General features: G+C 45.7%; 2 protein-coding genes and 3 non-coding genes across 5 annotated transcripts, besides 1 other annotated feature; all 5 read left to right on the forward strand.

Annotated features, from left to right (window-relative positions):
- Nucleotides 1-1,803: 1,803 nt before the first annotated feature.
- nad4L (NADH dehydrogenase subunit 4L) lies at nucleotides 1,804-2,076 on the forward strand. The gene has a single exon. It carries the CDS (start codon nucleotides 1,804-1,806, stop codon nucleotides 2,074-2,076), a length of 273 nt encoding a protein of 90 aa, YP_009652441.1.
- Nucleotides 2,077-2,257: 181 nt separating this feature from the next.
- On the forward strand, nucleotides 2,258-2,833 carry atp4 (ATPase subunit 4). The gene has a single exon. It carries the CDS (start codon nucleotides 2,258-2,260, stop codon nucleotides 2,831-2,833), a length of 576 nt encoding a protein of 191 aa, YP_009652442.1.
- Nucleotides 2,834-3,854: 1,021 nt separating this feature from the next.
- trnT-GGT lies at nucleotides 3,855-3,926 on the forward strand. The gene has a single exon. It is a non-coding gene; the product is annotated as a tRNA-Thr (tRNA).
- A 5,507-nt stretch (nucleotides 3,927-9,433) lies between these two features.
- Nucleotides 9,434-9,619: a dispersed repeat (second copy of repeat X-03).
- Nucleotides 9,620-15,752: 6,133 nt separating this feature from the next.
- Nucleotides 15,753-15,825, forward strand: trnG-GCC. Its single transcript has one exon. It is a non-coding gene; the product is annotated as a tRNA-Gly (tRNA).
- Nucleotides 15,826-19,631: 3,806 nt separating this feature from the next.
- Nucleotides 19,632-19,703, forward strand: trnQ-TTG. The gene has a single exon. It is a non-coding gene; the product is annotated as a tRNA-Gln (tRNA).
- The last annotated feature ends 5,951 nt before the right edge of the window (nucleotides 19,704-25,654 follow it).

The raw sequence follows: 25,654 nt of genomic DNA on the forward strand, positions 1-25,654 counted from the left end.
GTAGTATGCAGCGGCAGTTTTCAATCATACAATGTGTACTCGTAGTCTGACTTTTAGCGGTAGTCAGCTGTCCTCGTTCTCCTCTTTGAATTGCCCTATTGAGTAAGGGTCGGGTCGGTGTTTGCAAAAATGTCGAGCCGACGGGGTCAGGTACCAGTAGTGACAATGGCAAAGGGGGGAGCAGGACACTCTAAGTGCTAGAATTAGATCTAACCGTATCCGGTCTTTCGAAAGAGAGTAAGCTCTTTTGTGAGAGTTCAGAAGAAAGATTTGCTAACTGTGAAATCATCTGCCCTGCTGTAAGAAAGGTAACTGCTTTCGTAGCAGCTCAACCAGTAGCCGGTGTAAGCAATTGAATCATCATAAGAGTGAAGTTAGCTGGGCTAGGGCTGTCATCCCTCCCCTTGGATGGCCTAGCTGTTGGAAAAATAAGAGCTGTGAACGTAGGAACTGTTGGCAATAACCGTTGGTAGACTTCTTGTTTCCGGTGTAGATGTTATCAACTCGGTAAGGCGAAGAACAACCAAAAATTCCCGATAAAATGAAAGATTTCGATTGATTAATTAAATCGGATTGATGGACAGATAATGGCATTGATGCCATAGAAGAAGCTCCTGGTGGTTCAGTCAGGTAATCAGTAACCGTTGCTACCCTTGCTCGAGTTTGGGTAATTGTGAAATAATCCGCTGCTCTCGTCAACCTTGCTTGGCTCTCTCCTGTTGATTATGCCTGATCTGATGGAGGAAGAACCGCGCTTAGAAATGTGAACGTAACCTTCGCTATTTCATCTCCGGCTATTGAGCAAAGTGGAAGAACTGATTGCACAATTGAAAGAATAGGCTCTGGTACTAATGACTTAACTGTTGATGGAAGGAACTTCACTCAAAGCTGGGGAAGGAAAGGAAGGGTCAATTTCGTAGATAAGAAGGGCGTCGTTAGCAGGATAAGGGCTAGACAGATATTTCATTAAGAAAGAGACGATTCGCCGAGGAACTCTAACTAGATCTAGCGAGTGTCTCCGTCAGATACACTCTTCGTGGTTAAACAATAGAATTGAGAAAATATCGTTATAATGAATGAGGAGCGTCGTCAATTGGTCAATTCATTTTTTTGAGAGTTTGCTGCTTCAGAGAATCGAGATTGAGTTGGTGTTAAGTAAGGTACAAGATTGAAAAGAATGCTTTTGCATTCCAAGTGCAGAATCCCGTTCATTTCTTGGTTAACAGCCAAGCTACCCTCATTAAGTAAGACTGTTGGTCTTGCTAAAGAGAAGCTTAAGCTACCTAAACAAAGATAGGGGAGCGCGGCACGACTATTTTATTATTTTCGGATGCAACCGGAACAAGATTTTTTGATTCTCTACGGGCAACCAAGCCCGAGTGAGCTTTCTTTTATGCTATCCCAAGAGACTGATATGGACTTCTTGGGATCCGCAGATTCTTCATTAGATAGTCTATCAAGTACTGAGTCAGAGGCGCAAAGCGCTCCACCATTTCCGGAAATCCTGGAAAGCATAAGTCATACATTAAACCAATTACTAAATGAAACCGAAAGGCAGTTACCTCCCGAATGGTCCATGGCGGACCTTGTTCGGGCTGTAAATGCGGACGATTTAAGTAGCCTAGTCAGGGATTTTTATGACTTACAATCAAATGGAACTCATAGTTGGTTATGGGAAGAGATTTACAATCTCCTCGATTTAATCAACTATGTTTTCTAATGAGGTTCTGGAGTTCTAACATTTGAATTTCTCTTACATTCTACGTTCCCGAAACGGATCCTATCAAATATTTCACATTTTCTATGATCATCTCTATTTCAGGTATTCGGGGAATCCTCCTTAATAGACGAAATATTCCTATTATGTCAATGCCAATTGAATCAATGTTATTAGCTGTGAATTCGAACTTTTTGGTATTTTCCGTTTCTTCGGATGATATGATGGGTCAATCATTTGCTTCATTGGTTCCAACGGTGGCAGCTGCGGAATCTGCTATTGGGTTAGCCATTTTCGTTATTACTTTCCGAGTCCGAGGGACTATTGCTGTAGAATCTATTAATAGCATTCAAGGTTAAACATGACTCCTAGAGAGTTAGCAAAATACGAAGTTCTCTTTTCGTTCTCTTCTTTCTTTTTTATTTTGACTTGGTTGGCAGGGTCAGGGCCTTTCTCGCTGGGCGAGCGCATCCGATTCTAAAGTCCTTTCCTAAACCACTTCCCGTTCAGTTGCTGAAAGATAGAGAGAAGGCTTTCTAAATGAGATTGAGTTCCACGAATATGCAGGCTAGAAAGATGCTATTTGCTGCTATTCTATCTATTTGTGCATCAAGTTCGAAGAAGATCTCAATCTATAATGAAGAAATGATAGTAGCTCGTTGTTTTATAGGCTTTATCATATTCAGTCGGAAGAGTTTAGGTAAGACTTTCAAAGAGACTCTCGACGGGAGAATCCAGGCTATTCAGGAAGAATCACAGCAATTCCTCAATCCTAACGAAGTAGTTCCTCCGGAATCCAATGAACAACAACGATTACTTAGGATCAGCTTGCGAATTTGTGGCACCGTAGTAGAATCATTACCAATGGCACGCAGTGCGCCTAAGTGCGAAAAGACAGTGCAAGCTTTGTTATGCCGAAACCTAAATGTTAAGTCAGCAACACTTCCAAATGCCACTTCTTCCCGTCGCATCCGTCTTCAGGACGATCTAGTCACAGGTTTTCACTTCTCAGTGAGTGAAAGATTTGTCCCCGGGTCTACGTTGAAAGCTTCTATAGTAGAACTCATTCGGGAGGGCTTGGTGGTCTTAAGAATGGTTCGGGTGGGGGCTGAATAAAGAAGACGAATAGAATAGAATTCATGTTCATGCTAAGAGAAGAGCGGATCCAATACCAAGACGACTTCTTTCCCAAGAAGTGCAGCAAGTACTTTAGGAATTTGGGGATTTCATGCCCCACGAGTGAGTTGCCAAGTGCCCCCTAGGAGGGCCAGTCTACCACAAGATCAAGTTGGAGCCTGGAGCCAAAGCCCCTTAACTTACTTAGAGTGGGGCTGGGTTTAGCAGATGGCCCCCCCAACTAGCATCTATTAGTTAAGGGGCTTGGTTGAACTCAGGAAAGAATTGAAGGAAGTCATTTTTTCCTATTTATATTCCAGCCTCCAAGGCTCTTTTTCCCTATCTTGCTGGGGAAAAGGTTGGGGAGCCCTTGTTTTATTCCAGAAAGGGAGCCTTGGGCATTGATTATCGGGCGCTCAACAAGGTAACCTAACCATCAAGAACAAGTATCCACTTTGATTGCAGACGCATATCCTTTCCCGTTCGCGTCTTTTGTCTAAACTGGAATCTGTGGTGAAAGATCAAAAGATTTTCAGGTATCATCCTTTCTTCACTCGCCCATTATAGACAAGACTGGGAAAGATTGGTCGTCTAAGGAAGGAATACCAACTATTGATTTTAGAGCTCCCGTCTTATTCAATTTTTTTTAGATGAATTTTACCAAGCTTTCGAAGAACAGTTTATAAAAATGCCACACGCTCGTTATGATTATGAAATTAGCGTTCCTCTTGGGATTGTAAAATGGAAGGAATTTCATGTACCCAAATGGGAGGAGTTCTTGAATGGACTAGGTCTTGTTGGAAAGGTTATGTGTTTAGTCCCAGGGGGCGACCCAGTTACTTGTATTGGGGCTTTCATATCTGTGGACGATAATGGCTTTATTCAGATTATTGAAACCGGTTCTTTGGAATAGTTGTTTTTGATAAGGGCTTAGTTACATTTTTTGTTCAAATATGCATATCTTTATACCTACTTTTCGACCCAAGACCTTACCTTAATCACCGGAAAACCCCTTTTTTTATTTCAAGCTCAGTGGTAGAGCGGTCGGCTGGTAACTGACTAGTCGGGCGTAGGTTCGAATCCTACTTGAAAAGCTTCCCTGGACTTTTTTGACTCTCTGCTTACTCCAGCCGTAAGTAAACTCGTAGAATGGGATGTCATCCACTGACTCCTAATTGCGAGAAGAGAATTTCCCTCCTAAGTCATCGAAAAAGAGGAGGCCTAGCTATGATATGAAAAGGCTCCACGGATGACTGGGGCTTAGGGCAAAAGAAAAGGAAGATCGTCTTGACTCTCTTAACTATGGTAAAATAGTTAGAATGTAAACGAAACACATGCTTCACTCTCGCTTTCAGTATTTTGACAAGAGGGGATCCGCCGAGTTGATTGAGTTGTCCTCTCAAAAGAAGAGACTGGCTAGAGATCTCTTTATCAAAATCTTTGGAACAAATGGTTGCCCTTGAAAATGGGTGTTTTTTTGTGGAAACTAAGACTAATTAAGAATGCCATTGCTGTTGATAGCAGTTTTCCCAGGTTTGGAATGAATTTTGCCTCCAAATGTGTTTGCTGTTCCTCTCCTTGCATAGAAAGAGTGGATCACCTCTCTCAAAGTGATATTCCTAGGATAATAGGGTCTCATTTCTCTCCCAGTCTCAATGTGGATTTCTTTTATAAAGCTCCTCTCTTCACCATCTTTTGGCTTCCTGGTTTAATGGTGCCAAATCAAAATCACAGTGTGGCTTTCTTAGGATCATGCTAGTGAGTTGTGCTTGCTGGGAAAGGACATTTTTCTTTATCGAAATTATCTCATGTCTTTAGGGGGGACAACAAAGCTGCAGATTGTTTGGCTGCTTATGGTCATACTCATTCAGACTCCATTTTATTTAATAGCTTAGGGTCTCTTCCTTTTGATTCTAAAAAGCCTGTTCATAGCCAAGGCATGTTCTTTTTTAGAGCTCCCTAGCTTGTTTTGATGTTCAGGGGTAAGGCCTTTATGTCCCCCCCTTGTCTTTTCTTTTTTTGCAATAAATAGCGAAAGCGAGACGATAGTTCTCTGTCGGGTGAGAGAAGAGATAGAGCACGGTATTCTCACGGGCCGAAGTGCAAAGCCCGGTAGCCTATCCGTAGTTCGGAAGGAAGCCCCCTATGGTCCAAATCAAGTTGCTACTTTCCCTCTGCGCTTATAAGTAGATAAGGTCAGACTTTGCTTGCTCTGAGACATCTTGAAAAGGGAAATCCAATATCAAAATGGAAATGTTTGAAATTGCTCCTTGACCCAAGAAAGGAACAAACGGGATTCGGAGCTTGCTGACCCTTATACACAGATGGGGGGTATAGAGAAAATGGTTATTCCTACATCACAACCTAAAAATCTTGACCCAATCATTGCGGGTATCCTTGAGGAGGGCCGGAAGTACCTTCCTACAAACAGAGTGGAGTGGTAAAGGCGAATGAGCCGGTTTACCCAATTAGGAACAAAAGCATGAAATTGCTTGATGGTTCTTGGTTTACGAGAATTGATTATGCTGATGGTCTATCTACAATCATCCCCTATGCCCCAATTCGATCTGATTCAGGGCAGGAGCAGGCCGTGTATTATCTCAGCAGGGTCTTCCCTAAGAAGAATTATTCGCCGATCGAGAAGATGTGCTTATCGCTCTACTTTGCAGCAACCAAGCTCCGACACTACTTCCTTTCCACAACAGTGTTGGTAATTGCTCGAACGGACCTGATTAAGTATATGCTGACCAGACCCGTGTTGAAGGGGAGAATTGGGAAGTGGATCCTAGGGCTATCCGAGTTCACTTTTCGGTACGTTCCTATGAAGGCGGTCAAAGGACAGGCATTTGCAGACTTCTTGGCAGATCATGCCATGAATGTTTTCGAACCAGTGGAGCTCGATGAAGAAGTCCTCGCCTTTGCAGAGGTGGACTCTCTACTTCGATGGATCTAGCACTTTGGGGGCTGCAGGGGCCGGAGTGGTATTAATATCACCTTCAGGCCAGGCCCCACAAGCTGCTAAAAGATTGAAGTTTCAAACCTGGCGGTATCACCGTTTAGGAAAAACTGCTTTCGTGCGGTCTCTTTCTTTTTCGGATGAAGGTGAGTGGCAAAGTCTGGTTCAACTAAGGAGTAGGTCGTCCTATCTGATAGAGCGGGTAATGCTCAAATTATTTTTTTCGTATTTGGGGTTGACGCCGAGAAAGACTAAAGACGGGAGAGCACGCACAGACATCCTCGGGAAAGCACTAATGAACTACGCCATCCCTGACACTTATGCGGTGAGATACCAACCATCCGATATCGCCCACAAAGCTAAGAGGCCACTGGCACCGAATAATACCCATAAAGAACGCTAACCGCCACCGGCATCTGATGCCATCCGATAAGGGAGAACTCTTTCGGCAAAGAATTTTACCAAAAAGCCCGATTCGAATCATTATGCTCGATAAAAGGAAAAAGGGAAGCTCAAATAGAAAACAGCACTACTGCTAGTAAGATAGCGATCCAGGCAAGCGCCAAAGAAAGAAGGGGGCACAAGCAAGCGCAAGAATCAAAGCAGGGCAGGATCGAAGAGCTTAGACAGCAAGCAAGCGAGAAGGAATCCCTCAAAGGCACTGAGGCAAGGTCTTTCCGATGCGCGCTAAGACAACCACTCATGTCTACTTCTAATGCGCACGAACCAGAGCTCTCTCCCGGGAACCCCTTCCCTAGTAAAGAGGTACTGACCATCGGTTCTATCGTGCCCCAGTTAACGAGAGCCTCGGATAGACTAAGGATCTTAGGTGAGACCTAGAGTGCAGCCAACTAAACGCCAAAGAAATCGGAAGAAAACTTCCACATCTGAGATTCCATGTGTGACTAACTCAATTGAGAAATGCCCCTCTTGTACGCTAACGTTCTAGGATGGCAGGGTTGGTAAAACTCTCCTTGATAAATAGAGTATGGAGAGCTCGGGTGGGGCATCAACCACTGGTTGCGGGCCTGTCGAGATGCTTCCTTGCAGAACCCGGCTGTAACTCAATAGAGTGAGTAGGAAACCTTGTAAAGGCGAGCAGGAGAATATAGATCGGTCTGTCTTGTCTTAGACTAGCCCTACTCCATCTTGGCTATCTTGAGCTTATGAATAAGCTTTTCATTTTCTGCTTACTACTAGGGCTTCCAAATTACTACGCCGGGTCTCATAGCCCCTGTGACCTTCACTTCACAGCCTGATTAATGAACTTGAAAAGCGCACTTCTATAAACAACTTCCAGAGAGAAGCGAACGAGGTCTTCGTCCACCGCGACCATCCTCCAGGAGTGCGAGACAACCGGACCGCTAAACAGTTCCTCGAGGGTAACCCAAGGGGAAAGTGCGGTAAGGTGATACCATTTAAGGTAGTTTAACCACTGGCGCATCCATCCATAAAGGAGAGAGTACTCCAGGAAATATCTAGATTCCTCAGTCTCGAACAGCTCATCGGGGGGCAATATCAGCTCCCGGGGCTTAAGTTTGGCTCGAAGGAGTCTCACCAAACGCCCATGAGCTTCTGGACTGAGTGGTCGTCCCTTACCCAACCAGAAATCAAGCGGGTAAGAAGGAGAGAGCAATTTTAGCCCCATAACCACAAGATGGGAATACCGCCTCGGGCGCCTATGGTCTAGCCTTGCAAGAACACGATATCCAGCTCCACCCAGCCTACAAAGCAAACGGAAATCACGCACCGAATAACGGTGAGCAACAGCCATCAACCCGTAGGGGTGGAAAGTGTTTAATAACGCTTTTTAATGGATACCGGGGGGAGATCGACTGTCAAATCTCGAACCCTAAAGTTATTCGCGAATTCCGCGGACCCACTCCTTGATATTAGTGATTTCTCTTTCGAAATAACCACCTGCAGGAGGTCAAGGGACTCCTTGTAACGGGTCGCGACATTCTCATCCGCGATTACTACGTCATCCCCGGGGACGGCGTAGTTGGTAAACACCCTTCCCGGGTACACAAGTTCTGCACACCACCAAATAATTAGGTGGTGGGACAACGCGAAAAGAGGCCATGCGCCAAGATAGCCCAACGGGTACCCACTCAGAAATCTGACAGTAGAGCCCGGGGTCGTCACCCACGGGGCATCAAATTCACCACCAGATAAGATAACAGGAAACTAACCGCTTCGGATAAATCCTGGTCGAATAACTTGGATACAACCCTCTCAAGAAACACGATCGGCCACCTATCGGTGGCAGACCGCGGATCAAAAGAGAAGCAGACCCGCGAACCAACAAGCAAGTCGAGAGGCTTTGTTTGATTAAATGTACCGCCCATAGGTATACTACGCAGAGTATCTGCTGAAGAAGAAGGCTAGCTATACAGGGGAATCTCTCTATATATGAAAAATCAATGTACATCGACCCTTTCCTTACCCCGACGGTCTACCTTTCTTAAGGCCCTCAAACTACTTTATAAAGAGCATATGAAAGCCGGGGACTCTCGGTTGATCTTCTTCCGACTTATCCTTTGAAGTCTAGTTCTGTTCTTTCTCAAGAACTCACTCCAGCATCTGAAAAATCTAACTGAACAGTCTTCGCTACTTCGTGCCGCAACTTGGAAGTCTAGCTACCTATCCGTCTCCACCTCTGGCAATAGATCTATCCCACTCTGTCCAAGCAGTCGAGTTTCGCTTCTTTCCTGTAAGTCAGTCGATCTTGATTTGTTCTCCTCTCCCTTTCGGTAGAGATCTTAACTCTATGATTCGATTCTTTATTCTATTCTCGAATTTAGCTTTATCAAATAACTGAGGATTCGAACTGAATAAGAGAGAGCGAAAGACTTCCCGCGTAAGAGCTCTTCAAACCTTGTCCTATCGAAGCTGCGCTGATACTCCTGGAAGTGTAAATGGTTTGAAAGAAGAATCATATATGAGAGAGAAAAGATTTGGCCAAAAGGATAGCCAAGAAAGATGCCTGCTTTGGCACGGGGATCCTCTGTTTTCTTTATGCCTAGTGGGCTTGTGATTGTGGGAAAAGCAAAGGCAGCCACAGGGGGATAAGAATAAGTGGGCTTAGTATAAAACTTCTGGAGAAGACTTTTCCAGAGAGCATGGGTGTAGGCATTTTTTTGATTCAATAGGAAGTTGTGAGAATGCATTTTCCCCCAAAAAAGAAAGGGATAAAGGTGCGAAGCGGATTGCTTCATTTTTTTTCATGAAGCATGAATATAGTTAATAAAAAAAGATGAGACAGAGTCCACAAGGACAGCTTTCTTTATATTAGATGCCAGCCTTATAGAAGATGCGACTAGCGCATTGTACTGGCCGTAGGGGACTCAAGCCTTCGTCGATTGAGAGGAGCCCCTCGCCTCACTCGGAAACTCTTATCACGACCTCTCTCATGTATAAGGGGAAGGCTCACCGAGATGATCAAAGGCTGCCCAGAGACAGGGGCGGAGACTAGACTAGCTTTCCAGGATAAAGAATGCAACCAAGATAGGGATGAATGACTCTACTGACAAGTTACGGGATACGAGCGTCATCCCCACCCCTGCTTATACAGAACCAGCTCAATTACATAGACCCTGTAGCGAGTTGGTTAGGAGGAAAGGAAGCCAGTGACTCCCCGTCTTTCTTATTTAAAGAGAGTGAAATGAGCCAGTAGCTCTGGGAAAGAAGGAAGAGAAAGGGAAGGAATCACTATAGTTACTCAAAAAAAAGGTTCGGAATCGAATCCGCTCAAGCTGTGAACAAAGAAGAAGCTCTTGCCACTGTCGGTCTAAGCGCAGTTGGAGGAAGGGGAGATGGGATGAGTGAGGTGGGCCCCTTCACACTTTCGTTTTCTGGAATGAAAAGAATGGATACGACAGTGGTGCGCGTAGGAACCACAGGGATGCACTTCATGGACAAACTTGGGCTGAAGATGGCATTTTTGATCGCCTAGCCATTCGTGCGTGCAGGCAGGTATGCTATTTGGTCAATCCGGGATGATGAGATAGGGCGAGAGTGGGTCTGGTTGCGATCTTCTGAATGCTGAGGAGAGCAAAGAATGGATCGCATTCACTTTTAAGTCCCTCCCCAAACTCATTTTACGAGGAATAACCAAGTGCGATAAAGAGCAAGCGAAAACCAACCCTTGCCTTTATCTTAACAGAGATTACCTTTAATAATGATCTAATTGCTTGACGAAAGTATAGGAGTCGGAAGTTAACCAACTGACTACCCTTCCTTCTCTTCTGAGATAGGGAAAAGGAACTGAAAGAGGTCTCTCTTGCCCCTTCAAGTTTACCTACTACGGTACCGGAGTGAATATGATCTCCACCAGACATACGTAACGCTTTAGCTAGTACACGCAAGTAAAGTGTATACCATGATTCTTCTGTCTATCAATAATTGCATGCATTGCGCGGTGGATGTGAAGAAGTAGGCCATTATCTCGGCAATAATGAGACAAGCAGATGCAACGTTGACTTTTTTACTTTTTCTCTAATACCTCTTGGGGGCTTTCCCAGCCTGCGGTGGTGGGGCTTTTGGATCCCAGGCATGTGATGATCCACCTTTCCTCTCATGAGGATATGGTTAAGGCCTGGACTAGGGAATCTCATATTATTGACAGCTCCTTGTTTAGGTTATTTCGTTGGTCGCCTGATTTTCATCCTAGATATGAATCCTCTCTCTCTGCTGTTTGGATTCGGCTTCCCTACCTTCCCTTGCCATTTTTGAGTCCTGCATACCTTAAAGGTCTTGTGGGAACCTTTGGACGATTCCTTCGTGCAGATGAGCGCACTCTTGCCTTGGCTCATCCCATGTTTGCTCGTGTATGTGTTGAGATGGATGTCTCTCAGCCTTTGCCTTCTAGGGTTTGGGTTGGTCCATCCAAAGAAGAATGAATTCTCCCTGTCGCGAAAAGAATATCGAATGACTAGGGACTCCATACCTTACCAAAGTTAGCATTCACTTGCTTCGCCGCTTCGCGCCTCATCTGCACTTAAGGAGTCGGGGATGGACCGACTGTCTGTCTTTCTCCATATCTTTACTATGAATAACCTCTTGTCCCTCTTCGTCTTGCCAAAGGGGGTGAAAATCGGGCCTACTATGGCAAAGAGATTGGGCTATGATTTCGTCTTGTGTAGTTCACTTTCCATTGAGCAATAAGCCTCAGTTTGTCTTGTCCAGTCGTTTAGAGTCCTTTCACGCTATTCCTCGCGTGTCGAATATTCCAGCAGGTGACAGAAAGAATAAGAATGCTAATTGAAGAGCTTAGGCGCGAAGGTAGTCTCATAATAGATAAAAGGGCTAAAAGGCGAACGAACTGAAGGCCCTGCGATAGACATCATGCTTAGGATTCTCTTTCAGCTGCTTTTTATTAACTTAGGGCGTTAGCTGGCAATAGCCATCGGTGCGAGGTCAAAGGCAGGGATAGGCGAGGAAATAGGAAACTTCATCCTTTACAAAGACTTTAAAGTTTAGGGCAGTCCAAACTATGCTTTAAGACCATGTCATAGGGACGGTCTTTCAAATGAGAGCCGGTAACTCAGATTCGATAGAAAGACACTGACTCTAAACTTCAATGAATCAACCGAAGGTTGCTGGTTATAGCCCTGCTGTGACTGTCTTACTTGCCATCTATCCGCTCTGGTTCTTATCAAACTATTCCTTACTACTTATGCAATTGTATCAGTCTCTTTTGTCTTAAGAAGCCCTAACTACGGACTAATGGGCAAAGGAGGTAAAAGAAAGCCCGACACTGCTCACTGACCTCGTAAACTTTCTTGGAGTCATAGTGGCAAGGGTCGTGAACTCTACTAAGTCTGTTGAGAAGTTAGGTTCAAATCCAGGATAGGTATGGAATCTTAGTCAGTTGATAGGCAATATGGAAAGAAATCAGACTATTTGCTATATTCTAAAAAAAGTGTAAGCGCTTATCAGCATCACTGGTTTTATTAATTCACCAAGTACTTTAGCTGCTAGGCGATACGCAGTTCCTAATTATCCAGTATCTCCAGGAAGCTTGAGACTAAATATTCGTTGTGTAGCGACAAATAGAGACCAAAGTACTTTGTCAGTGATTCTAACTTTCATTCAGTCTGATTATGCGACACCGGTCTTTGAAGTTGAACATGCCCCTTCATATATATAGTTTCGAGGTCAATTCCTCTTTCTAACTTCTTTTCTACCGGTTGAGACAAAGTCACGTACGACGAAGAAAAAATAAGCCTCAGTCTTATCTCGAAAGACTCCATTACCGGGACTACTAAAACGATATTTCACTCGAAGACGGCGGCAGTCGCAACAAAGCGAAGCCTTCTTTTTCATTGTCTTACTTTACACGCAGAGCAGGAGCGGATCTCCAGCCCCATCTGCATAGGAGTTATTTGGGTAGAAGAACCCATCGCAAATAGTTCTCTTAGTATCGGAGTCTTCTTTTGACAGCTTGTAGATGTGCTTGTCGAGGAGCATGCATAAACTGAAAGACTTGATTCACAGCAAACGTCATGTCGGGCCGGGTCAACGTGAAAGACTTTAGGCCTCCCACCATACTTGTATAGTTCCTTGGATCAAGTCTTTTCTTTGAGTAAAGCCAAAGCCTTTAGCGACTAGCCTGACCTTTTCCTCCTAAGAGGAATCACGACCACCACATTCCCTTAAAACCTGGTAGTGAGCCTGTGAGTGTAAGGCCCTACAGATACCCCCACATCCAAAAGAGATAGAAAAACAGGTCAAGGAGATGCTGTTAAGTGGTATTATCAGGGCAAGTGTGAGTTCTTATGCCTCTCCAGTGTTGCTGGTGAAAAAAAGGGACAATACCTGGAGATTTTGCGTGGATTATCGAGCACTCAATGCCATCACCATTAAAGATAAATTCCCCATCCTGAGGAATTGCTTGATGAATTACATGGTAGCAGGAGATTTTCGAAGCTTGATTTGAGAAGTGGTTACCATCAGATTCGGGTGTTTGAAGATGATATACACAAGACTGCATTTCGAACTCACCAGGGCCATTACGAGTTAATATGCCCTTTGGTTTCACTAATGCTCCAGCCTCATTTCAGGCTTTAATGAATGAGGTTTTCATGGATTATATGAGGAAATTTTTACTGGTTTTTTTCGATGACATCTTGATTTACAGTGACAGCCTAGATAGCCACTTGCAACACTTGAGGATAGTGTTTTAAACTTTAAAACAACACAAGTTGTTTGTGAAGAAATCGAAATGCTCTTTCGGTCAGGCAAGGTTAGAGTATTTCGGGCATGTGGTGAGCAGTGAAGGGGTATCAGCAGATAAAAGCAAGATTGACAGCATGTTGAGCTGGCCACAACCCACTACTGTCAAGGGGTTGAGAGGCTTTCTGGGTTTAACAGGCTATTACCGAAAATTTTGAAAGGGGTATGGGGTTATCAGCAAGCCACTGACCAATTTACTGAATTGAATAAAGATAGCTTCACCTGGAATGAAGAAGCAGCAAGGGCTTTCAGTCGTGTTCTGATGCACACCAAGTCTTTGTCACAAGTTCTGAGTGAAGTTGTGCTCGTTCTTGTGCACCTCTGCTTGGATATGATCTACCATGTGACATATGCTACTTTTGTCTTGCTGCAATGGAGTGATTGCTGCTCACGTGCGCGGGCATCTACTGATTCACTTGATGACTGATGCTCGGCCACTGCTGCTGCTACTACAGAGTATTCTTCTCCTTGGTTCCGGGATGTAGTTACATGCTCATGATACTACTGTAGTCGACTTAATAGTGATGTACTTTTAATAGACTTTTGGCTACCTTGCTCTCCCAAAGGAGCTTTCTAGCTACTGATCTCCTCGACCATCTTCCTTCTGGTATAAAGGAAAGAGCTTCCCGAGAGCCCCTATGCGACCTTCCACTTGCAGAGAGTCCTGCCGATGTAGCTCTTGTTCTTCTTCCTTATCGAGGTCTTCCCTTTCCTCTGATCAACAATTAAAGTGTCATTCAAGTCGTCACCTTAGCGAAAGCACTAAGTAAGCAAACTACCTTAATGAAATATGAAAGCGGCTGAAAAGAAAGCCATTTTTCGATAGTTATTCAAGGTGAAGTAAATCCCCTATATCTGATAGCTGTAACAGGCCTTCTTCTTACAGAGAAATGCCCCTATTGCGAATCTCTCTCATAAGAAAGAAGAGAGCTAGCATAAGCAGAGCTACCAGCTATACTACCAGAAGAGCAGCTACTATCAGTCCTAAAGAGCCAGTATCCGTCCTTCACTCTTAACTTAAGGAAAGGATAGACCTTAGCGCTTCCTCTTGATCACAGTAATGCGGGAAGTCTGGCTAAAGGAAGATAGCATATCATAAAGAGATGAAAAAAAGAAAAATGAAGGCGTCAGCGAGGGACCTCTATCAAGTCATTATCTGATAGCTTTCACAGGGCTTCTTGCTAAAGAGAAATTTACATAGAGAGCGACTGATTCCAGGCTTAGTATCTTCGGTTTCATCTTATAGGCTGACTTGCATCACTCTAATAGGATTCCTTGCTTGCATCATATCGTACAAATAAGGCATTAGAGAGCCCTTTCTCTTCCTTTATTCGCCGCAGGAAGAAATTCCAACTATGCTGCCTTCTAACGAGAGGACTGGAATCCGAGCTCCTAGGCAAAAGCTTGAAGCTTGAAGACAGAAAGAGAAGAGATTAACGGGATGCTTTATAGTCGAGGTTGCGCCTAATGCTTAATCTAACTATTAGGTACTATATTAGAGAAAGACTCAATCTGCCCAATACTATACGCTAGGAAGAACTTGATTAGGGTAGTAGCCCAGCTCTTGAAGGGGGAAGCACATAACTAAGAGGGTTCAGGCTTATACGATTCATGTTATCCCCCCGAAGCCCCTATCGCCTGCCTGGAACTCCTGAATTCACTCTTTAACTAGAGGAAGCGCCTAAAAGGGAAGCAACTGGGCTAGACTGCTGATCTTATGGAGTAGTCTGACCCTGGGAAAGAGACTGTAATCGCTGCCGAGAATAAACATGCTGTGCCGGGTGACTGGAATCCTCTGAGGTCAGCTGAACAGGCTGACAATCGGCAGAAGATGCTGAGCAAAGCTGCTGGCTTGAAGCGTGAGGCTGATCCGTAACATCAACTGCAGAAGAATGCGGTTAGAGTTGATGAACAGGAGAAGGCCGCAATACATCTCCATCATCATTCTCCCCCGGGGCTGATTAATTAGGTTAAGGAAAGAAGCGCCCCCATTAAAGAGAACATTCAAGGATACATCGAGTCTCTTGGATTTCACGTCATAGCGTCTATACCCGGACTGAGCATATCCAAGAAAGACACAAGTGGTTTCCTTGGGGACAATTTCTCTCTTAACTGCGCAGGAATATGAACAAAAGACGTGCATCCAAACACTCGAAAATGCCTATAGTACTGCTCCAGTAAGAAGTTCGTGAGGTGCCGCTGCAGCTTCTTCCCTCTCTCTTCCCCCAAAAAAGGATAGAGATGCCCCGTCCCTTCTTTATGCACATCCATATACATAGCCAGACACAAAGGTGTACAATCCGGTCAAAATCTGCGGTTCTTTAAGTTCATTCACTGTAGGTTCTCTTACTTGCTCTAGTGGCTGGCAAAGGCCAACCGAGAGGGGAGAACGAATGGCTCAGGAATCGACTGGTTCCGAGCAGACTCGTGGAGCTGCAGTTTGGATTATCGTAGAAAGAATAAGAGGAGCCGTCTTAGGAAATGACTTAACTTAAAAGACAGATGACGCCCCAGCTTGACTCGAGATCAAGACTCCTTACAGCTCGCACCAATAGCGGAGCGGCCGGAGATTGATTGAAAAGGCGCAGCCCTGCCGCCCCCCTAGCCTACCTACTCGTGTTCGTAGCTCGATCGGAGGTCAAGACTGTGGTCCGGCGGAAAAACAGAAGTCGTCCGTATCAAGTGATACGTGAATTGCTCAGTAGTGCTTCGCCACTACCGTAGCTGGCGGAAATAGCTTAATTGGTAGAGCATAGCCTTGCCAAGGCTGAGGTTGAGGGTTCAAGTCCCTCCTTCCGCTCCCGGCTTCGTCGTTTAGTGGTAACGAGTGTGCGCCCCTTTAGAGATAGGGGTGAGCAGCAAGCAGCCCCTTGTATAGGGTTCCAAACCTATCTTCCTAATAAGAAGAAAGGGGCAAGCCAAAACCTAGTCCTAACAAGTTGCTGGCTTTTCATCAGCCCTTGCGCGCTAGCCTTTTCCCTTACTAGTAAGGGGCTGCTAGTTGTAGCGCGCATTGTACTAGTGAATAGGAAAAGCGAATTGAGATTACTAATGACGGATGGAGGTTGAGGATAGAACATGTTCGGTCCCTCGCCCTTATCTCCTTCGCCGGAGACTTCAAATGATGGGAATCCTATCGAGAAAGAAGAGGTATAAGCATCGCCTCTCGATCCAATCCGTCTTCCCTGGCCTCCCCAAAACACTCTTGATACGAAAGAGACCTCCCGCCATAGAGAAGAGATCTCAAGTCTGGGTCCCCTCGATCACCCTCCCTTGAACCTGAACTGGTCGAGAGAGATGAACCCGCACCACATTTTATAACCTTCGAACCGAAAGCCCCAACTAGAGATGGAATTCCAGAACCTAAACCACTCCGTTGAGAGCTCCGTGACTCGTTCAAGGGAAGGTCCACCAATGATTGCCATTCTCCCCCTATCTGTCTCTTGATCCCTCATTCCACTAATCCGTTGTTACTTTACTGATTCATTCAAGGCATAGACTCCCTCTTTGTCTTATTAGCGCAGGTGTTCGTCAACGATGAAAGCCGCTTAAGACTCGAAGAAAGAGGGCTAGGCCCCCGGGAGGGCTTTCAGGGACTGGGTAGGGTGGATTATAGAGCTAGGGGCTAAGGTTTGTCCATTGGGATTGGGCATGGACGAACCTCGACTGGGCCAGCATTGATGAAAAATGACAAAAGAAAAACTTCTCCCATCGCATCATTAACCGGTGTAGGATTAAAGATCAGGTCCAGGATTCGAGTCAAATCGACCTTCCCTCTCATCTCAGGGTGAGGCAAGGAATTCAAGCAAATGTTCGTTCTTCAATATCTCGGCTGCTCAAGAAGTTGGACTAGCTGCTCCTCCGACCCGGAGTGGATTCTAGTGGAAGGGCAGAGCAAAGCCTTGCAGTAGGAAGGTGTTCGTTGCTGGGACGGGTTCAAACTGGACTGAAGGGAGGAGGAATTCAATAGTCCTCTCTTCCTGGGGATTCATCACTGGCTAGGGCTTTCGAATCAAAGCATGGGCATCTGCAACTAAGAGGGAGCAGTAGATCGCCGATGGAAGAGCCATGTCAGTAAACTTCTATTGGGACTTCTATGGATTATGGATTCGACTAGAGGGACTCCTAGCAGCAAACTAGTATAAAGGGGCCCCAGACGCAGGAGCCGCCAGCCGGATCGACCAACAAATGATAGGCCAGAGGGATGGGCTCATTCGACTAATCAGTGATCCCTGGGCCTACCTAACACAGATGTCCCTGAAATGAAATAGGGGATTGGTTGATCGGAAAGCTCGGGCAGGAGTAGGACATTCCATACAATTCCGATTCGCTAGCCTCTCAAATCCCATTTTTGAATCGGGGTGAATTCTAAGGTTCCTTATTCCGGTTGTAAAGCGGAAGAAGAGGGAGAAGGGGCACAGCCCCACCAGCAGCCCACGTTTCCGACCCGAAAGGAATTGCAAATGAAAGAAGAATCTGTGTGCACTATCCATGGAGTGGAGTGACTCTTCTGAATCTCCTCTTCTCTATCTCCCCCTTTTTTTTTTGCCTTCGGCTATTACCGGCTGGCAACGCTTGGCCCAACATTGGATTTGTTTGAAAACAATACAACCAAGGTGGCGTTCATTCAATCAAAGCTTTTATGCCCTAGCACTAATGACTCTCTTTGGAAAGAAAGGAATGCAGGGAACAAGTCTTTCCTTTCCACTGGTTCTTGAAAGCTCTCAATCCCCGCTTCTCCCATATTGATTCTCCCTCTCGCATCGGTTCTGCATCAGATAATGAGCCCATGCGCAAACTTTCTCTTTTATTGGCGCCCGATAGGTAGGCTATTAGATTGAGTCGAAAGCCTACCAACGCATAAAGGTTCCGATTCGAGCGAGAGCCCAAACGGGGGAGGCGAGAACATCTTGATCGAAAGCTCCACTGTTCTGAATAGTGAGAAAGACTTTTTCAAATTTGATCAAATCGATCGATAATTTTTTAATATCTTAGGTGGGCCAACCGACCGACCGAGTTGGGCTGGGCGTCCATGTCACAGAACCTTTCTCTAGCCAAGAATCCCATTATTGATCGAATCGAGGCGGATCCAATTCATTGGCAAATGAAAAATCTACCGTTTTCACACTCAGAAAAACCTAGAAAAGAGGAAGAGTCACTAAGACAAGAGCTAGGTAAGCAAGCAAGAAGGAGAGGCTAGAAAAGGCAGGGGCTCTCCATCTCTAGGAAGATTGTGTCCAGGATCTGGTAATCTAAAGCCTTGCTTCTTCTGGTCGGCTCGTATTAGCCTGTGCTTTATTACAGGTAGTCATTCCCCCGTTCCTTTAGTCTTTTCAACGGTACTTGAATCTTAAGTCGCGGTCATGTCTCGCCCCCCCGGTATAGTGACCGGTTCCATGTTTTCCCCGAATTTCATCAGTTCCAGGCTCAAGTGCCTGTTCATCCATCTTCATTCCAAAGGCGAGCATATCCATTGAGTGACTGTAACTGCTATCGTTTACAGTCAATAGTTCTTAACCAACCCTTTCTCTTAGAGCTTTATAAAGCTTGAAGAGAGAATAGGGAGTAAGGGGGACCTTCGCTTCATTAGAAATTGGACCCGGACCTTCTTTCTTCTCCTGCGGAGCCCTGATAAAGTAACCGGCGGCAGGTTAGTAAAGTTCTCCTGCTTGCGGATTTTTCCCTGCGCTGATTCAGGAGCCTTCTTCTTTAGTCTAGGATTCTCAAAAAAGAAAAAAAAACAAAAAAAGAAGCGGCTGGGCGAGAACAAGAAGGGGTCGTCGTCCGGCGGCCGTCTACTAAGCGAAGAGCCGCTCGCTTCCTTTTATTCGCACATAAGATGTGCAGGTTAGGGGAAGAGAAGCAAGCTAGCCCCGCCTACCTCCCATCTATATCTATAGGCGGCAATGGTAAGAGCTGGTAAGCATGGTAACAGTATCGGCGGCCGGGGCCGGTGCTCCGCGTTCTATCTAGGTTCCGCTCTTATGTACGCCCGGGTCTTCAATAGAAGAACCCGTGTGAGTGGGAAGGGATTGAATCATTCATTCATCTTTTATGTCTTCTTCCGTGATCCATTTCATGTCAACTCTAATTAGTTATAAAAAGGCCTACTTTACAAAGGGAACGTAGTTTCCCGGGAACCTTTTCCCGGTAACCGGCCGCATCGGCCCCTTCGTTACCGTCAGCATTTGGTACTCTCTCGATAGCTTCAATAGTTCACTGAAAGCCTTTGGTGTAATGAACCGCAAGCCCTTCAGAAAGAAAGACATAATAAAAAAAAGATAAGAAAGGTTTGGTTACGGGAACCAACGGTGACGAAGGTTACCTACTTTCGGTGGACGTGGAGCCAACGAGTTCAGTCGAACAGCGTAACGAGTCTAAGGTTACAGAAGCGTTCGCCTACTTTGATAGGCATAGCATTGCAAGCAAATAGAGCAGAGAGCTTACCCTTTCTTTCTATTAGAGTCGTGAGCTTGTTGTAGTCGGTCCTAAAGAACCTTTCTGCTTACTTGCTATATCCCCGCGTCCTTGCACGGCTCGGCTCGTTCTTCGAGCCCTGCTTCCCCCTTCCCCCTCTCCCCGTTCTACCGTCCAAAACAGGCCGTATGGAGTATAGCCAAGTGGTAAGGCATCGGTTTTTGGTACCGGCATGCAAAGGTTCGAATCCTTTTACTCCAGATTATGAACACCCGATCGGATCTGTCAAAAACGAGCTGACGACTACAGGGGAAGCGGCTGACTGCAGTCCCTGAGCCCAGCTTGTAGCAAGCCAAAAGTTTGACTTGAGCCTACTTTGCTAAGAGAAGAGAGAGAAGGAAAAGACAGACGGCAGAAAGCAATCCTTCCAACCGCGGAGTTGAACACAACACTGACTTCGGCCAGTTTCTTTCATCAATCTCCTGGCCCTTGCTTAACTCCTTGTTCCGTAAACCGGTCGCTGGTTGATCTGATCGGACCCCGGACACGCGAGAGCCCAGCCCGAGAGGAATGCATGGTTCCCCCTTCATGGGACGTTCGCAGTCCCCCTCCCTCTAATCTAAGCCTACCTCGCTCGCCCAGGCCTGCCGGCACAATAATGGAATGATGGAGCTAATCTGCTTGCTTGTGCAGGCGATGACCGCTCGGCTAGGGCGCGACAGAGGAGCTTCGAGTGACGGGCTGTCGAAGAGCAAAGAAAAAAGTCACTCGAAGCTCTGCCCTTTGCTTTGCCCCGTGCTGTCTTCCTCCAGTTGCCCCCACCCAAGAGGCCTGCAGTCAATTGCCCTTCTCGTTCTCATCAAACAAAAGACAATCGCCTTTTGCCGGCAAGCTAGCCTCGCCTACCTCATCTATAGGCATTTCTATCCGCCCGCGCGCGAGATCAGATCGACTACTCTACTACCATCATGCCGAATTTATTCAATAGGACGGAAAATGAATAGCTTATTCATAATCTTAGAGGCCCTGCACCGCTGCATTCAATTGCATTCAATTGCTCTGTCATAAAGAAAGGGAAGGAAATCTTTTTTTGATCAATCGCCTGAACCTGCCTTTCTTTCTTTGCCAGGAGGGGTGGGCCAATCACTAATGGATCTCTCAACGAGAGCCTCATTCTGTCTAGAGGAAATTTATTAGGTTTAGGTGGATCCGGTTGATTATGCGATTCGGTAGATGATTCGGAAGTTGGTTCAGCGATAGATGTAGTCGATGGGCTAAATCGTCGAACTCCTCATTGCCCCAATCTTCCCTGTAGGCTCCCTGCTCCGCCAGCGCGACAACTGTCCGAATCATTTGACGCTTCTTCTCACTGAGCAGCCCCTCGACTTCTACTTCAGGTTCGGGGAGCTCCGGCAGGGGAACTTGAGTCTCAGCAGAACCTTCCCTTTTTTTATCTCTCCTTTCCCGCGAATTTGATCCATTTTGCTCAGTTGGGGAGCGGAGGTACCCTCGAGCGGTGGCTGGGCAGTGATCTTTGTGGTAGCGGGGGGGAAACAACCCCGACCAGCCGGCCTGTACTGCTAAAGAAAAAGGGCTATGGAGATGAATGCCAGTCTTTATTTGACTAGGTTAGAGAAGATGATGGTCAGACTAATCCAATCAGCGGAAACCATATCCAAAGGCATGTCTGCAATGCGTTCGGCATTCCTCCAATCCCAAGTAGCTCCTTTGTCACTCTACAATCCTCCTAACTTCAGTTATCCAATATTCGCCTTCATAAATCAACATCAGTCCCCTTCCAACAATTCTAAAAATCCATATGCCAGTCACAATACCCATATTAGGTGGATCATGATGCAGAAACTGAGGCCCGAAATGCATATAATCTTGCTATGGCTTCTCACCCCCCGTCTTCCTCTTTCGAAATACGCTACTCCATGAGCCCCGTAAGGGAAGGAGTACATGGTCATTCCTCGATTCTCGATGGGTCTGCTTCTTCCCGTCATCTCAGCTCTCGCCATTTCAACCCATATCTAATGTAGCCCACAGCTCGCCCCAAACCCTACCAGCTTTCCAGGCCATTCAATCCCCGTCATTCCATTTTAGCTCACCTCCAACCGGAAAGCTTTCGCGATGATGTTTTCCGAGAATACATCCTTCAAAAATGGGATTTGGTTGGATGGAGTCTCGCAGAAGAATATCATTTTTATAAAGGGGCGCTACAACTAGCAGCCACTTTCTTATTAGTAAGATAGGTTGCTTGAGCCAATCCTTAAATCGTGGGAGGAAAAGGCAGAAAAGTGAGCCCACCCCAGGCAAATCCACTTCTCGTTATCTTGTTCCTGGTCAAGCTCCCGTACCCGCTCCTTACTCCCATCCTCCCCATCGAATTAAAGTAACGTAAGGAGGGGCCACTATCAATTGAATAAGCGTCTCAAAGAGAATGAGGTCTAGCGCCCCATCGAGAAAGAGCAATAGAACAAGGTGGGAATAAGATCTAAGGTAGGACAACCAAGGGCAATTCAATGGCTTTATGGGAGAATCCTTAGACTTTATGCGTAGGCAGGCCCAGCGGTATCCAATCAATGTAGTCGGCGGAACAAAGGAAAGAGGAATGGGAGACGTTTTAGAGGAAGATCTAAGTACCGAGAGGGAAATGGAGCTCGAATCCATAGCATTCTCCACGCACCCACCATTCGTTAGCAGCGACCTTACCACGCTTACCACCAGCCATTTCACTCGAATCTGTAGTAAGCAGTATCCTTCGCAACTAGAGGATAAATCCTCTTCTTTTCTTTATCTTTCTTGGAATCAAAAACCTTCAGAACCATAGGTGCCACCAACCGAGGCAGAGATTGGAGATACAACGATTGGAGTGCAGTGACCATACCCGAGATAGATCTGAACCGACGGTTGCGGAGAATAGGTGCAACGGGGAATCATGGGAATAACGATAGGGTACGTAGGGAACATGGCTGACCAAGCTCCTTTTTCTAACGATTGAAAAAAGAAAGAGGCCGGTGTTCTTCCCAACTGCTCCAATAAACGTGCCTACACCCCATCCCGTCTGGAGAATGATATGATTGACCGAGAGTACTTATGAAACCCGGCACTGAACTAAGGGTTTGATCTGCGGCCTCCTGAACTGTTCGCATCGCTCTCTTCGGTTCAAGCGAAGGCTATAATTACAGTTCAGATCGACTTCCTAGCGTACGGAATACGGAATGGATTCCAAAGCCCCTCTGTTTTAGCTTAGACTAACGGCACCGATTCCTAGTGCTATAACAGAAACTGCCCTTAACGCGCAAATAAAAGCCCTCACAACACTCGATACCTGCTCCCGCTTATTGATTAGGGTGAGTCACTCAAGTCCCTTGTCACTCGTCCCTCTTTTACGTTTACGAAAATACCGGGCTTTATGCTTTTTTCGGAAACTAAACTAAAGTAGCTCGTCAACCTAAAAACAGAGGACTTCCCTCACTACGAAAGGTGTCCCGTGGATGGCGTACTGATATATCTCCTATTCGTTCTGGATCCAGCTGAAAAAGCCCTTTGCTTTATATTAGCGCTAACGCGCCCCTACAATTGAAAAGACATTCTAGCACTCCTTTTATAATATAAGAAATTGCATGGCTTCGGTTGGTCACTTGCGGGAAATGAAGTCTTTGATGCGCGAGAAGGCTGCCTTCGCAAGGCTTGCTTGAAAGTCCCAACTGAAAGGACGGTTAATAATTAGTAGTTGGCCCGGCTCTCCCTGCCTGCGCTTTGGTTCTCATGCCTCGTTTTGTTGACGTCGTGCGTAGGATAAATGATTTGCACCGGATAAGCATTTGTTACAGTCGCGAAATACGGGCTTTTGTAAAAGTTTTCATTTTCTGATCTACCTTTAGCTAAGAAAATGCCATTGTCCTATGGCTGCACTAAACTTTGAACTGGACTAAACGAAGACAAAGTGAAGTCGAAGAACAAAGTTGAGTCTAAACAATTTAAGAATTCTTGTTTTTACTTTCTAAACAATGGTTAGGCGGAAAGGGTACCCTTAGACCATAAGCCAGTGAAAAAGAAAACCTAGCTAGCCTATAAGCTTCCCTCTCCGATCATTGCTTGACTCGCCATAACCCTTACACCACACCGCCCCTCGTCTTCAAGCTACGGCTACCTGCATGAAAGCCAACCGCTACAATCCTGCTGCAATAAGAACTCGTTATTTTAGCTTGGAAGGACAATAGACTGCCATATCCCATATCTTTTTATTGGATGAGATTAGGGGTCTGTGAGAGCCCTTTCTCTAACTTCGATGCGCTCGCCTCTTTCTTCTCGGAATCCTACGTACCAATGTTGCAACAACCAGCTCTTCCCCAATCAACTCAGGGTATGCAGGTCTCTTTTGCTCCACCACCTCAGGCAACCTTACCACAGTCTCAGCGGGTTCGCCCGTCTCCACCAAATCAAGGCCAACATGGCTATATGCCAAGGCAAAGGCCTAGTCAACCGCCTACTCAGCTTAACCAACCCATGAGTTTGATTTGACCGCTCCGTGTTCTTTTCTTTTTTAAGCCTCTCGAAGACTAATCGGGGGGACTTCTATGTGATTGACCCTTGTCTTGGATTTGACTACTATGTCATCCACATAGTCTATGCATCATCTCATGGAAGATGGCCGTCATAGCCCTCTGGTAGGTTGCTCCGGCATTCTTTAGGCCGAGCCGAATGGCATGACCTTTGCACAGAAGGTTTCCCGCCCCGTGATGAAGGAAGTCTTCTTTTGGTCTTTCTCGGCCAACCGTCTTTGGTTGTATCCTGATAAACCGTCCATAAATGACAGCGTTTTTTACCCCGACATCTCAATTTGGGAGTGGGAAATCGTCCTTGGGACAGGCCTGATTTAGTTTAGCTTTCTAAAAGAAAAGTCCTTCCCATCCTTTTTCGGTACGGGGACGGTTAGAGATCCAATCAGAATAATCCAAGGTCCTAATTCAGCGGGCCGCTTTTTCCTTTTTTCTTTGAAAACTCCAAGTCGGGATGGAGCTTGGAGACTTTCTTTTTAGACCTCTATTAAAGTTATGCTCTACTAGGACTGGATCTAAGCCTGGCATATCGTTATATGACCAAGCAAAGACGTCCCGGTATCGGCTAAGAAATTGGGCAACCCTTGCCCGCCAACTAAAAAGAGCGATTGAGAGTGGATTTCAGGTTCGATAGTGTCGAGAAGGTATTAGCCACCGGTGACCGTACTTTCGTAAAAGCACCATTGGGCGGGGGTTCCTCTTCTCTTCTTCCTCTTGAACCTCGAACAAAAAAAAGATCTCGCCATCAGCTCGACTAAGAGTTCCGAATCAAAAAAGTCAACTGAACTTTACTTAAGACGAAGGAACCGAGTGCCAAAAAAAACCGGTTTCGCTTCAAACTACTAGTAATTAAGACTAAAAGTAAGGAAGTCCTTTTCTTGACTTGGCCTGCGTTCATTATACCTACCCCCTTTTTAAAGAACTTGATTTCAATCTCAACAAAGAAATGAAAGCATAACTCTTTGCTTGTTGTCCTCTTACTTACTCAATTGTGGAGGTCTCTCGGGTGTCTGATCCGATCAGTCTCGTGATGAAGAGAATTCCGATCTTCCACTAAGAAAGGTCTCGTCACGACAACTCAATTTGTCCGGTAAACTACTAGGGGCTCCCCATGGTTTAGTAAAAGGGAGGGGAGATTTGCTCCTCATCCGGGGGTTCATTTAATTCATTATGAAGTCAAAAGTGAAGGTCTTAAAAACTTCATAGAATTCATGATCGGCCATTCCATTTGTGCTTTCAGCAAGTAGGCGACGCGAATCTATTTCTATGCTTCAATCGGATACCAATTGCTTGGATGCGTTTGAAGCCTCGAGATGACTTGCAGAAAAAAAGCTTTCTAGGTTTGTCTTCTGTCTCCGTAACAAATGGTCCATTTATTGATGGGCGAACGACGGGGATTGAACCCGCGCGTGGTGGATTCACAATCCACTGCCTTGATCCACTTGGCTACATCCGCCCCTACCCCCGCACAGGTTTCAGTCTCTATCTACGATCAGATCCTTTCTGAACTCCCCTATGACCGCTATCAAAGAGAAGCTTTTTCCTAGACTATAGTTGCAAGTCTATTGTTCTCTTTCCGAATTAGGTGAAACAAACAAAGAGGTTGGGCTGTTCACTTCATTGATTTGACTGAACTTTACTTAA

The sequence above is a fragment of the mitochondrial genome of Lactuca sativa (genome assembly GCF_002870075.4).
Source record: "Lactuca sativa cultivar Salinas mitochondrion, complete genome".
NCBI lineage: Eukaryota > Viridiplantae > Streptophyta > Magnoliopsida > Asterales > Asteraceae > Lactuca > Lactuca sativa.